This window comes from Nerophis ophidion, linkage group LG12, assembly GCF_033978795.1.
Source record: "Nerophis ophidion isolate RoL-2023_Sa linkage group LG12, RoL_Noph_v1.0, whole genome shotgun sequence".
In the NCBI taxonomy this organism is placed as follows: Eukaryota; Metazoa; Chordata; class Actinopteri; order Syngnathiformes; family Syngnathidae; genus Nerophis; species Nerophis ophidion.
In genome coordinates this window covers 54724693-54740693 of record NC_084622.1, presented here as the reverse complement: position 1 = coordinate 54740693, position 16001 = coordinate 54724693, and the positions used below count along the sequence as shown (strand labels likewise).

Genomic DNA, 16001 nt, shown 5'->3' with positions numbered 1-16001 from the left:
TGATGACGCGTATTTGTGACGTTATTTGTTGGAAGGGACATATTAGCCCAGCACCCCTTGAGGCTAAAAGTTGTCTCTTTTCATCGTGCAATTACACAGTATTTTGGACATCTGTATTGCTGAATCTTTTGCAATTTGGTCAATTAATAATGTAGAAGTCAAAGTAGAAAGATGGAGGTGGGAAGCTTTAGCCTTTAGCCACACAAACACACGGTGTTTCCTTGTTTAAAATTCCCAGAGGTGAAGCTTTACTATGGATCAAAATTGTGGTAAAAAGTCGCCTCTTACCGGAGATCAGCGGAGCTTGTTGTCAGGCTGCAGCTTCGTCACTTCTCTCAGAGACTGGCGTCAACACACCCGTGGACACACCCCTCCGACTATCAGGTACTATTTAACTCACTAAAACACTAGCAACACAATAGAAAGATAAGGGATTTCCCAGAATTATCCTAGTAAATGTGTCTAAAAACATCTGAATCGCTCCCAATGCAATCACCTTTTTTTTTAAACTTTATTTATTTATTTTAAATTTTTTTAGTCCTTCACTTAAAATTTCCTCATCCACGAATCTTTCATCCTCACTCAAATTAATGGGGAAATTGTCGCTTTCTTGGTCTGAATAGCTCTTGCTGCTGGAGGCTCACATTATAAACAATGTGTGGCTTTTAGGAGCCCTCACACCGGTGATGTCTACGTCTGCTACTTCCGGTAAAGGCAAGGCTTTTTTATTAGCGACCTAAAGTTGCAAACTTTATCGTCGATGTTCTCTACTAAATCCTTTCAGCAAAAATATGGCAATATCGCGAAATGATCAAGTATGACACATAAAATGGACCTGCTATCCCAGTTTAAAAAAGAAAATCTCATTTCAGTAGGCCTTTAAGATAGACAAAATATATTAACTACCGTATATTGTGGAATGAGTTATTTACACAGAAATATTCTTTATATGTTTATTTACATACCTTAATTGTGTCCAATTGGTGTCTGTAATACGGCAGTAAAACAGCTGATCAAACAAAACAGAAGTCATCGTCATGAACCCGCTAGCTGCGGAAGTTAGCTCTCCAATCGGCTAAATGGAATCAATAACTCCAGGTTGAGGTTTTGGCGGAATTACTGAGGAATTTGTGAAACTGAAACAATACAAAAAGAATGCCTTTTGTAAGTTGATAATTATAACACAGACATTTGTAAACATGTTAACATGTTAGCTAGTGCTAACGATGCTAGTTCAATTACATTATGATAGCACATATGCATGAAAACAATACTATGAAACGTGATGGTTTGGTAAGAATTAATTATGTTGGTTGTAAGGTAAAACTTTGGTGAAAGGTTGCTTGGAATGATGAATGAAGAACGCACGCGAGTAAAAGGCTATGGAGGACTAGTAGACGGAACTTATACTTTTGGTTTTAAACGCAAGGAAAAACTGTGGATGTTCAACCCGCAGCACCTGCAGTGAACGAACTCGTCCGAAGGATAGCGTCATAACACAAACAATACCATACTTTTTCAGTGTCTCTGTCAGTGTTGTATGAAAGTTATTCGTTAAACACAAAACATTATGGCCGTCAGCGAAGAAAAATCCACAAGTTAGCCACACCGTTTTATAAGATGCAGGGTACAAAGCGTAGGAAAAACGTAGCGGCATATAGTCCGACAAATATGGTATTAACCGTCTCTGCTAATACTGGGTAGTATAGGGAAGTTAGGTATAGGGAAGTTAAGTAGAGGAAATCCCCGATGTAATGAAGTCTGCTATAATCAAGACTGCCATGCGGAATGTACTAAAATAACATTTTCTGGGAATGCCCCACCAACAAATATACTTAATGTATTCATGTTACACACGTGAACGTACAGCACAGGATTATGAAAACACGTGTGTTTTTGTGTGAGCCTCATGGCTCAGTGTGAAACGGTGTTGTGTTTGACACCTGCAGTGCAAGTTGCGCACACAATGATAACATAATCTCCACAAAAGTGGCTAAGAGCAAAGAGCAAAGAAAAAAAAAAGGCAAGAAGAAAGAGAATGGCGCTTTTGAGACAGTTTTACATCTCAATGACTGCAGGCTGAAAGAGCATGAGCACGATGTCAAAGCTCTCCTTCCCACCCTCAAACCTTTTTCTTTCCTCTCTACTCTTCATTGCATCCTTCATGATGTCATACTCCTAATCCTCTTCCTGCGTATTATTGCATTTCTAAATGAAAACTGTTGGCAGGATCTTCTCAATGTGTGTGCAGATTCTAGAACTGATCCAGAACCATTCTACTCTGAAGGAATAAGTCTGTGCCAAATAATCATCCGAACAACATTCTAAGACCTCACATTTGACAGCAAGTAGGCACTCATTCACCTAAAAACACACTTGTCTTGTGTCCAGGTGGGTACACACCTCGAAGCTCTCTCCCCTCCTTCATCCGGCGGACCCTGATCTTCAGCCTCATGTCTGTGCACTGCAAGTCCGGCCAAAAACGATCCTCAGCAGGGGATATCACCACATCTAGCGGCATCCCCCAGAACACACTCCGACTTATGTGTTCCCACACACGCACACACCAAATGAAACCCTTGGCTTTTGCAGGGATGGAGCGATCCCTTATCACACCAAAAATAGTCTTTTCCGAAGACAGTGTGTAAAAATCCCAAACAGCTCAATTTGAGAGTCCACGCCGGTCAAATCCAGGGCCTTGGAAGTGACCCCTCAAAGAAGGGAGCTCGTGCAAGAAAAATAACTGGTCCGCACGTGGCCAAATTGCAAAAAAATTCCAGAAATGGCTGTTCTACCAATATTTAGTAGGTGTGTGTGGTTTTGTGAAGAATGGCAGAGAAAGCAAAGAGAAAAACGAGTGAGTTTTCCAGCCTGACTGCAGCAGCTGTATTCTGCCTGCAGATGGTCTGAGGGTGTCTTAGTGAGGGCTTTCTCTTTCTCAGTGAGTCCACAGCAAGAAGAGCAGCCTACTATTGTTGTGCGGCTCCACTCCGCCTGTCTCTCATTCGCTCTCTCGCCAGTGTACACTCCTCCTCCTCCCTCCCTCCCTCCCTCCTCCCTCCCTCCCCCTGCAAACCAGGGATGACGACGACGCCGCTCGTTCTCTACGAGCTCGGAGGGTGAATGAGCTCACTTGCCGTGAGGCCAGACTCTGACCCTCCCCTCCTTCTTCGCTACCTCCTTTGCACACTCCCCTCTCCGGTGGAGCCAGCGCTCCGTCATAGCTAATGTCCAAGGCATGTAACCACATTCTTTAGTCAGCCAACAAATATGCGGCCACCTCAGGGGCTGAGCTGCAGAGTAGGCCTCTATTGGGGAAAGGTTAGGGGCCAATAGGTACTTAAGCAGAAAAAACACAACTACTACATGACTTAACTAGTTTGGTGTTATTTGATGAGGACACTGCATGAAGTTTGCATGGTTTTTAACTTCTTTTAACTTGTTTTTGAAGTTCTGAGACTGTGAAACTATGATTGACAACAGTGTTTAGGACAAGAATGATTGCTTATGTAAATGTCTGGGACGTCTGTGTGTGTGTGTGTGTGTGTGTGTATATATATACATATATATATATATATATATATATATATATATATATATATATATATATATATATAATTTTAAATTGGAGAACTTGCACAATCGGTGCAAGTGATGACAGAGGTCTTTAATTTTCATCATAGGTACACTTCAACTGTGAGAGACAGAATGGAATTCACATTTTAGAAATTTTAAATAATTTATTTGTAAATTATGGTGGAAAATAAGTATTTGGTCAACCATTCAAAGCTCTCACTGATGGAAGGAAGTTTTGGCTCAAAATCTCACGATACATGGCCCCATTCATTCTTTCCTTAACACAGATCAGTCGTCCTGTCCCCTTAGCAGAAAAACAGCCCCAACGCATGATGTTTTCACCCCCATGCTTCACAGTAGGTATGGTTTTCTTGGGATGCAACTCAGTATTCTTCTTCCTCCAAACACGACGAGTTGAGTTTATACCAAAATGGATACATGGATGATACAGCAGAGGATTGGGAGAATGTCATGTGGTCAGATGAAACCAAAATAGAAATTTTTGGTAAAAACTCAACTTTTCGTGTTTGGAAGAAGAAGAATACTGAGTTACATCCCAAGAACACCATACCTACTGTGAAGCAGTAGGGGACAGGACGATTGATCCGTGTTAAGGAAATAATGAATGGGGCCATGTATCGTGAGATTTTGAGCCAAAACCTCCTTCCATCAGTGAGAGCTTTGAATGGTTGACCAAAAACTTATTTTCCACCATAATTTACAAATAAATTATTTAAAATTCCTACAATGTGAATTCCTGGATTTTTTTTTCACATTCTGCCTCTCACAGTTGAAGTGTACCTATGATGAAAACTACAGACGTCTGTCATCATTTTAAGTGGGAGAACTTGCACAATCGGTGGCTGACTAAATATTTTTTTGCATCACTGTATATATATATATATATATATATATATATATATATATATATATATATATATATATATATATATATATATATATATATATATATATATATATATATATATATGTATATATATATATATATATATATATACATAGGCTGACTAAATACTTTTTTGCACCACTGTATGTATATATGTATTTTATAAATATAAATACTATATCAGTATTTATTGTCACCTTTCCCAACTTCTTTGTCACACGTTGCTGGCATCAAATTCTAAATTTAATGATTATTTGCACACAAAAAAAAAAGTTTATCAGTTTGAACATCAAATATGTTGTCTTTGTAGCATATTCAACTGAATATGGGTTGAAAATGATTTGCAAATCATTGTATTCCGTTTATATTTACATCAAATACAATTACCCAACTCAAATGGAAATGGGGTTTGTACACTTAAACGTAATAATCAACTGAGTAATATCAAATTAAGATTTTGCTCAGGATACTTGGATTTCAAACATAGCTAATCCATTACTCAATCCATTTTCTACCACTTGTCCCTCTAATATTTTAATAGATCCATAGATGTAAATTAAAATACATTTCAAAACCTCCTCACAACCCAAATTTAGTCTCTGAATAGACTGATTTGTTAAAGCTTGTGTGGTTGTGTCTCTGAGGATGAAAATGTAGAAAAACAACCACACGGGAAAAAACGGAAGAACTAGAAGTCCATATATGAAGATCCAACAAATTTGTGGTGTGCAGGCATTTAACATGTGACAACCCACAGACGCTCGGTACTTTACTATGGAATGACAAACATGCAGGCCACAAGTTCAGCGAGTGGGGTGGAAAAAAACAGCAAATTCTATTACAGAATGACTGCTTCTGAGTTTTAGTTGTAAAATAAACAGTGTAACATAAATGAGAGGATTTTAGTTTCTTTATTCCGTGTTTTTATATACAAACGGCATGCTGAAGAAGATTAGCGAAGTCTTCCAGATGCATGACTGATAGATGTTGCAGGCAAGTCTAATTCCTTCAGCCTCAGGTTGAGATGTCGTGCTAGACTGGTCAAATCAGCTTCAATAAATGAGGTCATTGCTCAATGAGTGCAGCGCTGATAAAAGATGGCAGTGTGATGAAATAGGTCACTTAGTGGTCATGAGCTTTGTAAAAATGCACTACTCTGTTCGAAAGAAGCACATGCAAGCTGCACACACTGAATTATTTCAAACTTTAACACACCAAAACGCACCCTTTTCCAGAGGTGAGACACAGGTGACCCATTCAGATCATCCCCGTTTCTGGGGTAAATCTCATAGGGGTCGAGCTTCTAACAGAGCATCGAAGCAAGCCATCCTACTTCTGACACCAAGCTGTTTCTCTTTTAGCAAAGGAAAATATGTTCAAATAGTAACAGATGGCCAGGTCAAGAATCATAACAGACTGTTCTTCTATTCATTTTTAAACAAACCAAAAAAAGTACTACACAGAACCCACTGATGTTAAACTGAGACTTGCCAAAGTTACTCACGCGACATCATCTCCCCGATTTATTCTCATTTCGTCGTGTCCTCAGAAGGGTAACATGGTTCAGAATAGAAGGTGTGCTAATTGGAGGATTATAGCTTGAGATACAGCAAATGGCAGCCGTGAGGCCGTTTTATTGAGCGCACATGTGTTCCCTGCTGTGACGGAAATAGGTGATACTGTCATTCTGGGCAGCCCCACCCCCCACCCCCCCACCCCCCCACCTTCCCCCTCCTCTGATTGATATCAGAGGACAACACACATAAACATAGTGAGCGCAAATAGCATTAGTAAACATTTAGTTCGATGTGCTGTTTTGAAAACAAATATTTGTAATGCAAACCCCTTTTCCATATGAGTTGGGAAATTGTGTTAGATGTAAATATAAACGGAATACAATGATTTGCAAATCCTTTTCAACCCATATTCAGTTGAATGTACTACAAAGACAAGATAGTTGATGTTCAAACTCATAAACTTTATTTAAAAAAAAAGAAAATAATTAACTTAGAATTTCATGGCTGCAGCGCGTGCCAAAGTAGTTGGGAAAGGGCATGTTCACCACTGTGTTACATCACCTTTTCTTTTAACAACACTCAATAAACGTTCCCATTCTTGTTTTATGTTGAGCTTCAGTCGTTCAACAGTCCGGAGTCTCCGCTGTCGTATTTTACGCTTCATAATGCGCCACACATTTTCGATGGGAGACAGGTCTGGACTGCAGGCGGTTCCAGGAAAATACCCACACTCTTTTTTTACAAAGCCACGCTGTTGTAACACTTGTCTTGCTGAAATAAGTAGGGGCGTCCATGGTAACGTTGCTTGGATGACAACATATGTTGCTCCAAAACCTGTATGGACCTTTCAGCATTAATGGTGCCTTCACAGATGTGTAAGTTACCCATGCCTTGGGCACTAATACACCCCCATACCATCACAGATGCTGGCTTTTGAACTTTGCGCCAATAACAATCCGAATGGTTATTTTCCTCTTTGTTCTGGAGGACACCACATCCTCTGTTTCCAAATATAATTTGAAATGTGGACTCGTCAGACCACAGAACACCTTTCCAGTTTGCATCAGGCCATCTTAGGTGAGCTCGGGCCCAGCCAAGCTGGCGGCGTTTCAGGATATTGTTGACAAATGGGTTTGGCTTTGCATAGTACAGTTTAAACTTGCACTTACAGATGTAGCGACCAACTGTAGTTACTGACAGTGATTTTATGAAGTGTTCCTGAGCCCATGTGGTGATATCCTTTACACACTGATGTCGGTTTTTGATGCAGTACCGCCTGAGTGATCAAAAGTCTATAATATCATCGCTTACGTGGAGGGATTTCTCCTGATTCTCTGAAATTTTTGATGATTTTACGGACCGTAGATGGTAAAATCCCTAAATTCCTTGCAACAGCTCGTTGAGAAATGTTGTTCTAAAACTGTTCAACAATTTGCTTACAAAGTGGTGACCCTCACCCCATCCTTGTTTGTGGAAAAACTTAGCATTTCATGGAAGCTGCTTTTAAACCCAATCACGGCACCCAACTGTTCCTAATCAGCCTGCACACCTGTGGGATGTTCCGTATTAGTGTTTGACGAGCATTCCTCAACTTTATCAGTATTTATTGCAGCCTTTCCCAACTTCTTTGCCACGTGTTGCTGGCATCAAATTCTAAAGTTAATGATTATTTGCAAAAAAAAAAAAAAAAAATGATCAGTTTGAACATCAAATATGTTGTCTTTGTAGCATATTCAACTGAATATGGGTTGAAAATGATTTGCAAATCATTGTATTCCATTTATATTTACATCTAACACAATTTCCCAACTCATATGGAAGCGGGGTTTGTATATTGGCTCCTCATCTTATGAGTATTTTGAGATATGTGCTGTCTCTCCACTTTTTGTAATGCTTTAAGTTGCGAGCATAAGTAGTACTGTAGTATTTGTCACGGGGTTGTGCAGTTAGAGCAATAACAAGTTAATATATTGTTCATGCTTTGTTTAAACAAAAAAAACATTAGTTTTGATTCAACAGTTGTCATGTGCGTTTCAGCGCTGCTCAGAGATCCACACCATCTTGCACTCAAACCATTGGAACTAAGAACGTTAGTGCGAAGGAGAAGAAGGAGAAGAAATTGTGGCTTGAGCAGCCCTTTGAGGCACTTGCTATATAAATTAACATTGATTGACTGATTGTTTAAAGAGGCGGCCGATTGAATCAGAGTCACAAACAATTAAAAACATGTCCTATCTGTTAGAAGCCGACCTGGCAAGCCAGCGTGCGCGGCATGCAGTCTTAAATATTGTGACGACGAACATGTATCCATAAAAATATTGAGAAGCTGCAGATGCTGTGTTTGACATGTTTCAATTTGTTCTGTCTTTTCCTAACTCAACAAACTGGGCGGTGAAGCATTACCTTTGGTAAACAGACATACAGCACGTATTCCTTGTTGTTAACGCTGACCTCTGAGGTCCGTCTCTCAAATATGTCCATCCTCAACAAACAATTTCCAAGTTCCTGTTACACTATGGATAAGTACATATAAATGCCTGCTTCCCAAGGTAAATGCTGAACAGTATTATATATTTTATTGTATAAAACTACTGTATTTGTTTCTAGTACATGCTATTGGAATGTTTTTCATAGAAAATTTCTTCTGAAAAACGTTTCGTTTTTTTTTTTTTTAAATCTTTTTAAAACACATGTTAATATGGGAGGGCCAAGCACAAATTAAATAGATTTTAATTCATTTCGGGATTGAGATGCGAGGGCTTTGAGTCGTGTTGTCCTGATACCAATATTTATGTACCAAAATTATTTCGCTACTTTTCTAAATAAAGAGGACCACAAAAAATTGCATTATTGGCTTTATTTTGACAAAAAAATCTGAGGGTGCATTAAACATATTTTTCTTTTTGCAAGTTTGTCATTAAATAAATTAGTGAACACACAAGACAACGTGTCCTTTATTAGTAAGTAAGCAAACAAAGGCTCCTAATTTAGCTGCTGATGTATGCAGTAGCATATTGTGTCATTTTTTAGTTTATTATTTTGTCAAAATTATTAAGGACCAGTGGTAGAAAATGAATTATTAATCTACTTGTTCATTTACTGTTATTATCTGCTTCCTTTCTCTTTTAACATGTTCCATCTACACTTCTGTTAAAATGTAGTAATCATTTATTCTTCTGTTGTTTGGATGCTTTACATTAGTTTTGGATGATACCACACATTTGGGTATCAACCCGATACCTAGTAGATAAAGGATCATACAGTGGTCATATTCAAAGTCTTCATGTGTCCAGGGACGTATTTTCAGAGTTTATAACCATAGTATACCTTTAAAAAAAGCAAAATAAGATGTTGTGATGCCAAAAAATATCGACATAATCATATTAGTATCGACGAGATACGCTCCCGTACTTGGTATCATTACAGTGGATGTTAGGTGTAGAACAACCAAAGACGTTTGTTTACATTTTGACGCCGGTGAGCTAGAATGTGCAGTGAAGCATGTTTAGCTATTCCTCGTCCTGCAGGGATGATACTTGTAAGAAACATACTTTATTTGTCGCCATGGAGACCGGGATTAGTGATTTAGAAGTAGCTAAAACACTGCCGACTGCGGCTGAACATTAGCCGCTAGCTAGCTAGCCATGTATTAAAGCACCTCTTCCTAAGGGCTTTTCAGTGTTATAGCTTCACCTTTATCTTTGGTTATTAATCCAAAATGTGTCCGCTCTGCCTTTTGTGTCTGCACACCGTGTCTGCTTGTAAGTACTACCTGATTGTGCGCTACCGAACATGCTTGTTTGCTCGTAAAACGGCAATGACATGATGTGACGACGACAGGGGCCCGGGGGGAGGTGATGTACCGGTATTTTTCAGAGGCGGTATGGTACCGAATATGAGTCATAAGTATCGCGGTACTATACTAATACCGGTATACCGTACAACCCTAGTTTAGAGTGACGAACTTGGTTGTGGAATGCAAATTGTACTACTTACGGGATTCATATATGGATACATTATTATCCCTATGTGGATATTTTAAGCAACTTATAAATAAGGATTTAAAGGCCTACTGAAACCCACTACTACCGACCACGCAGTCTGATAGTTTATTTTTCAATGATGAAATATTAACATTGCAACACATGCCAATACGGCCTTTTTAGTTTACTAAATTGCAATTTTAAATTTCCCGCGAAATGTCCTGTTGAAAACATCGCGGTATGATGACGCGTGCGTTTGACGTCACCGGTTGTAGCGGACATTTTTTTTCCATCCCGATACAAGCTATAAGTAGTCTGCTTTAATCGCATATTTACACAGTATTCTGGACATCTGTGTTGCTGAATCTTTTGCAATTTGTTCAATTAATAATGGAGAAGTCAAAGTAGAAAGATAGAGGTGGGAAGCGGTGTATTGCAGCTGCCTTTAGCCACACAAACACAGCCGGTGTTTCCTTGTTCAAAATTCCCGAAGGTGAAGCTTTACTATGGATCAGAGCGGTCAAGCGAACGTGGTTCCCGACCACGTCAACCGGCAGGTTTCGGTGAGAACATTGTGGTAATAAGTCGGCTCTTACCGTAGCTATAAGTGGAGCTTGCGTCCTCCTGCAGCTGCGTGGCTTACATCAGAGACACTGTCGGTCACCACACCCGTGGCAACACCCCTTCGACTTTCAGGTACCATATAATCTCACTAAAACACTAGTAACACAATAAGCAGATAAGGGATTTTTCAGAGTTATCCTGATAAATGTGTCTAATAACATCTGAATCGTTCCCACTGCCCTATCTCTTTTTGTTTGTTTTTTTCCTAGTCCTTCACTATCACTATCCTCATCCACGAATCTAATTAATGGGGCAAATGTCGCTTTCTCGGTCCGAATCGCTCTAGCTGCTGGTGGCTATGATTGTAAACAATGTGAGGATGTGAGGAGCTCTACAACCCGTGACGTCACGCGCACATCATCTGCTACTTCCGGTACAGGCAAGGCTTTTTTATTAGCGACCAAAAGTTGCAAACTTTATCGTCGATGTTCTCTACTAAATCCTTTCAGCAAAAATATGGCAATATCGCGAAATGATCAAGTATGACACATAGAATGGACCTGCTATCCCCATTTAAATAAGAAAATCTAATTTCAGTAGGCCTTTAAGTTGTAAGGCAGAAATTATCAGTGTAATTCAGTGCATTTTGGTCAGCTTAGCGTGACAGCATCACATGCAATCATTTTTTGTTGTTGTTATTGTTGTTGCTCATAACAAAGGCGTTAACATATTAAAACTTGAATATATTTAGGCAAAGCATGTCCTCCCCGCTGAGACAGGCAGCGACAGGAGAGACATCCAACACCACAGATCATCTGTCAAGATAGCACAGGAAGGGACGATGTCATTCTCTGGATAGCGGGGGTTAGGGTGATGAGGGCTATGAGTTAATTGGTTTGTGTGTGTGTTTGTTTGAATCATGTTAGAAGGGATGAGACAAAGAAATTGGGGTGTCCAGAAGTAGGGGTGAGTAGACGATAAATAAAAGCCCAATAAACACATGCATTAGTGCCTTGTTGCACTAGTGTGTGTGTGCAGGCTGTTTGTGTTGACACTGTTGGTTGTCAGGGGATTAGTAACAAGACTGCTCTTACAGTGATGCAATGCATACAGGAGGACACAGCTGCCATGCCAAGGGGTTGAGGTAGTTATTAGGGAAGGGGGCGAAATGGAGGAATTGAATGAGGAGGAGAAGGTGTTGGGAGGGGAGGATGGGCGGATTGGCAGTTGGGCGGAGGGAGACGATAGCTGATCTACTCGTCCCACGGGGGACATTGGCGCTGCGGTACGTAATCATGTTTGCATGCATGAGGGTGATCCAGCCCAAATAGAATGTGTGTCCTTTCCCGTCTCCCGTGTAGTTAGTGAGCCTCCGCTCTGGTTTGATTGGCGTCAGGTTTTGGATACACCGCTCCCCTCTGCCCCAAAGGCCGTCATCAGTCAAAAATGTATGGGTCAAGTGCAGGTTGAAGCTCATTCTGTCAGACATTTCTATTTTCAGACGAGCAATAACACCTACCATAATTTAGGTGCCCAACCCTTTAAAAGGCCTACTGAAATGAGATTTTCTTATTTAAACAGGAATAGCAGTTCCATTCTATGTCATACTAGATCATTTTGCGATACTGCCATATTTTTGCTGAAAGGATTTAGTAGAGAACATCCACGATAAAGTTTGCAACTGGAGAAAAGCCCTGCTTCTACCACAGGGGTAGGGAACCTATGGCTCTAGAGCCAGATGTGGCTCTTTTGATGACTGCATCTGGCTCTCAGATAAATCTTAGCTGACATTGCTTAACACGATAAGTAATGAATAATTCCGCTGGTAATCACAGTGTTTAAAATAATGTTAAAGTTACAAAACATTCTCATGCATTTTAATCCAACCATTCGTTTTCTATCGCACCTGTTCAAGATGTCGCATTAATGGTAAGAAGTATTATATTTATTATTGGTTAACTTTAGAATAACAATGTAGTTAAAAACAATTGGAGACTTATACTCTCAAAATGTTGGTCTTAAAAATGCACGCATTTAGTTGTATTCAGTGTTAAAAAATGTTATATGGCTCTCACTGAAATACATTTTGAAATATTTGGCAGCCAAAAAGGTTCCCGGCCCCTGCTCTACCGGAAGTCGCATACGATGACGTCACATGTTGATGGCTCCTCATATATTCACGTTGATTTTAATGGGAGCCTCCAACAAAAACAGCTATTCAGATCGAGAAAACGACAATTTCCCCATTAATTTGAGCGAGGATGAAAGATTCGTGTTTGAGGATATTGATAGTGGCGGAATAGAAAAGAAAAAAAAAGTAAAACAAAAAAACAAAACGCGATTGCAATCGCGTTGCATTGAGACGGACTCATGTTTTTAGAGACATTTACTAGGATAATTCTGGGAAATCCCTTATCTTTCTATTGTGTTGCAAGTGTTTTAGTGAGTTTAACAGCACCTGATAGTCGGAAGTGTACGTCCACGGCCGGGTGTTGACGCGCAGTGTCTCGGGAAGTCGACGGCAGATGTACGGGAGGCACAAGCTCAGCTGATACCCGGTAAGAGGCGACTTTTTAACCACAATTTTCTCCCCGAAACCTGCTGGTTGACATTCGGTTGGGATCCATGTTCGCTGTGATCCATAGTAAAGTTTCACGTCCGTGAATTTTAAACAAGGAATCACCGTGTGTTTGTGTGGCTAACGGCTAAAGCTTCCCAACTCCGTCTTTCTACTTTGACTTCTCCAATATTAATTGAACAAATTGCAAAAGATTCAGCAACACAGATGTCCAAAATACTGTGTAATTATGCCGTTAAAGCAGCCGACTTTTAGCTGTGTGTGTGCGCAGCGCTCATATTCATAACAGCCCGTGACGTCACGCGTACACGTCATCATTACGCGACGTTTTCAAGAAAAAAGTCCCGGGAAATTTAAAATTGCAATTTAGTAAACTAAAAAAGGCCGTATTGGCATGTGTTGCAATGTTAATATTTCATCATTGATATATAAACTATCAGACTGCGTGGTGGGTAGTAGTGGCTTTCAGTAGGCCTTTAAATAAAGACAATAAATAACAGGTACATGCAGACAAGAGCTTGAAAGAAGAATGTTGTAAAGATACAAAGATGGCAGGTGCAGGGTGGGTGACATTGTCCGACAAGATCCAAATGAATGACATTTATCCGTCTTTTTATGCATGTGCATGTTCAGTCATGCAATAAAGCCCCCCCTGCTGAAAGCTACTTAACCCCCCTGGAAGAGCCCAGCATCCACACCTACTGGTGCAGCATCAACTGCAAAGAAATTGCTCCACAAAAAGGCGTTCACTCTTACGCAAACAGCACGCAAACAAAAGAGGAAGCTATCAAACACACCAAGGGGGGCTCGCAGGAGCAGATGGGCCTCATAAACCATAAATCGTACAGCATTTCAAACTCCCAGTTGGAGCCATTAGGCAAGGTCTGCGTGTGTGGTGAAAATAAAGAGTTGGACTCTATACTGGCCACCACTGGATGAGTACTGACAGTTCATGTTCATTTTGAGCCACGTAGAAATGATAACAACTCTTTATCCATCCATGTATTTACTACTGCTTATTCCCTTTTGGAGTCGCGGGGGGTGCTGGAGCCTATCTCAGCTTCAATTGGGCAGAAGGTGGGGTACACCCTGGACAAGTCGCCACCTCATCACAGGGCCAACACAGATAGACAGACAACATTCATACTCACATTCACACACTAGGGCCAATTTAGTGTTGCCAATCAACCTATCCCCAGGTGCATGTCTTTGGCGGAGTACCCGGAGGGAACCCACGCAGTCACGGGGAGAACATGCAAACTTCACACAGAAAGATCCCGAGCCTGGGATTGAACCCAGGACTACTCAGGACCTTCGTATTGTGAGGCAGATGCACTAACCCCTGAATCACCGTGCTGCCCGATTTTACAGTTCCATCCCATCCATTTTCTACCGCTTATTCCCTTTCGGGGTGGCGGGGGGCGCTGGCGCCTATCTCAGCTACAATCGAGCGGAAGGCGGGGTACACCCTGGACAAGTCGCCACCTCATCGCAGGGCCAACACAGATAGACAGACAACATTCACACTCACATTCACACACTAGGGCCAATTTAGTGTTGCCAATCAACCTATCCCCAGGTGCATGTCTTTGGAAGTGGGAGGAAGCCGGAGTACCCGGAGGGAACCCAACTCTTTATTCAGCTTAATTATTTACAAAAAAAAAGGAATTTAAGAAAGTGTGCGCTATTATAAAAAATATGCATACAGGGCTAACCCATTTTTTCTCGATTTTTAGGGGGTCAAATTATAATTTGTTTTAATCTACATTTAAAACACTTCCTAGTGGTCTACATCAGTGGTTCTCAAATGGGGGTATGCGTACCCCTGGGGGTACTTGAAGGTATGCCAAGGGGTACGTGAGATTTTTAAAAAATATTCTAAAAATAGCAACAATTCAAAAATACTTTATAAATATATTTATTGAATAATACTTCAACAAAATATGAATTTAAGTTCATAAACTGTGAAAATAAATACAACAATGCAATATTCAGTGTTGACAGCCAGATTTTTTTGTGGACATTTTCCATAAATATTGATGTTAATTTTTTTTTTTTGTGAAGAAATGTTTAGAATTAAGTTCATGAATCCAGATGGATCTCTATTACAATCCCCAAAGAGGGCACTTTAAGTTGATGATTACTTCTATTTGTAGAAATCTTTATTTATAATTAAATCACTTGTTTATTTTTCAACAAGTTTTTAGTTATTTATATATATATTTTTTCCAAATAGTTCAAGAAAGACCACTACAAATGAGCAATATTTTGCACTGTTGTACAATTTAATAAATCAGAAACTGATGACATAGTGCTTCACTTCTTTATCTCTTTTTTTCAACCAAAAATGTTTTGCTCCGATTAGGGGGTACTTGAATTAAAAACATTTTCACAGGGGGGTTCATGACTGAAAAAAAGTTGAAAACCACTTAAGTAGAGCATTGTGGGTTTCCTGGACGTCGTCTACATCGCTAAGATAAACATCTAAGGAAGTGAATCCCTCTGCCATCTTCCACTATTATTTTTTATATATAAAAATTGCCCGCTTGAATATTCCTTTTTCCCTTCTCCGACTCTCTCGTCGTCATTTGCGATCACCGACGTGGGATTGATGGCAACTTTCAATCTTTAAAATAATTTTTGAAAGATCCATTTTGGTGTTGTTAACTTTGTGTCGACCGGAATGAGAATCAGCACCTCCAAGTCCGAGTCCATGCTTCTCGCCCGGAAAAGGGTGGAATGCCATCTCCGGGTTGGGGAGGAGACCCTGCCCCAAGTGGAGGAGTTCAAGTACCTAGGAGTCTTGTTCACGAGTGGGGGAAGAGTGGATCGTGAGATCGACAGGCGGATTGGTGCGGCGTCTTCAGTAATGCGGA

General features: G+C 40.2%; 1 protein-coding gene across 7 annotated transcripts in view; it reads right to left on the bottom strand.

The window, feature by feature from the left end:
- dusp8a (dual specificity phosphatase 8a) overlaps nucleotides 1-16001 on the bottom strand; it is a 104228-nt gene that overhangs the window by 16597 nt on the left and 71630 nt on the right. The window contains exon 1 of one of the 7 annotated variants that reach the window (XM_061917755.1): nucleotides 2365-3036. The exons of 4 other annotated variants lie outside the window; for them this stretch is intronic. In XM_061917755.1, the coding sequence (XP_061773739.1) occupies nucleotides 2365-2521 (157 nt within the window). In that variant the 5' untranslated portion in view covers nucleotides 2522-3036. Of the gene's footprint in view, nucleotides 1-2364; nucleotides 3037-16001 lie in introns of those variants that run through there. 2 more of the 7 variants (XM_061917756.1, XM_061917757.1) reach the window with 2 other exon arrangements.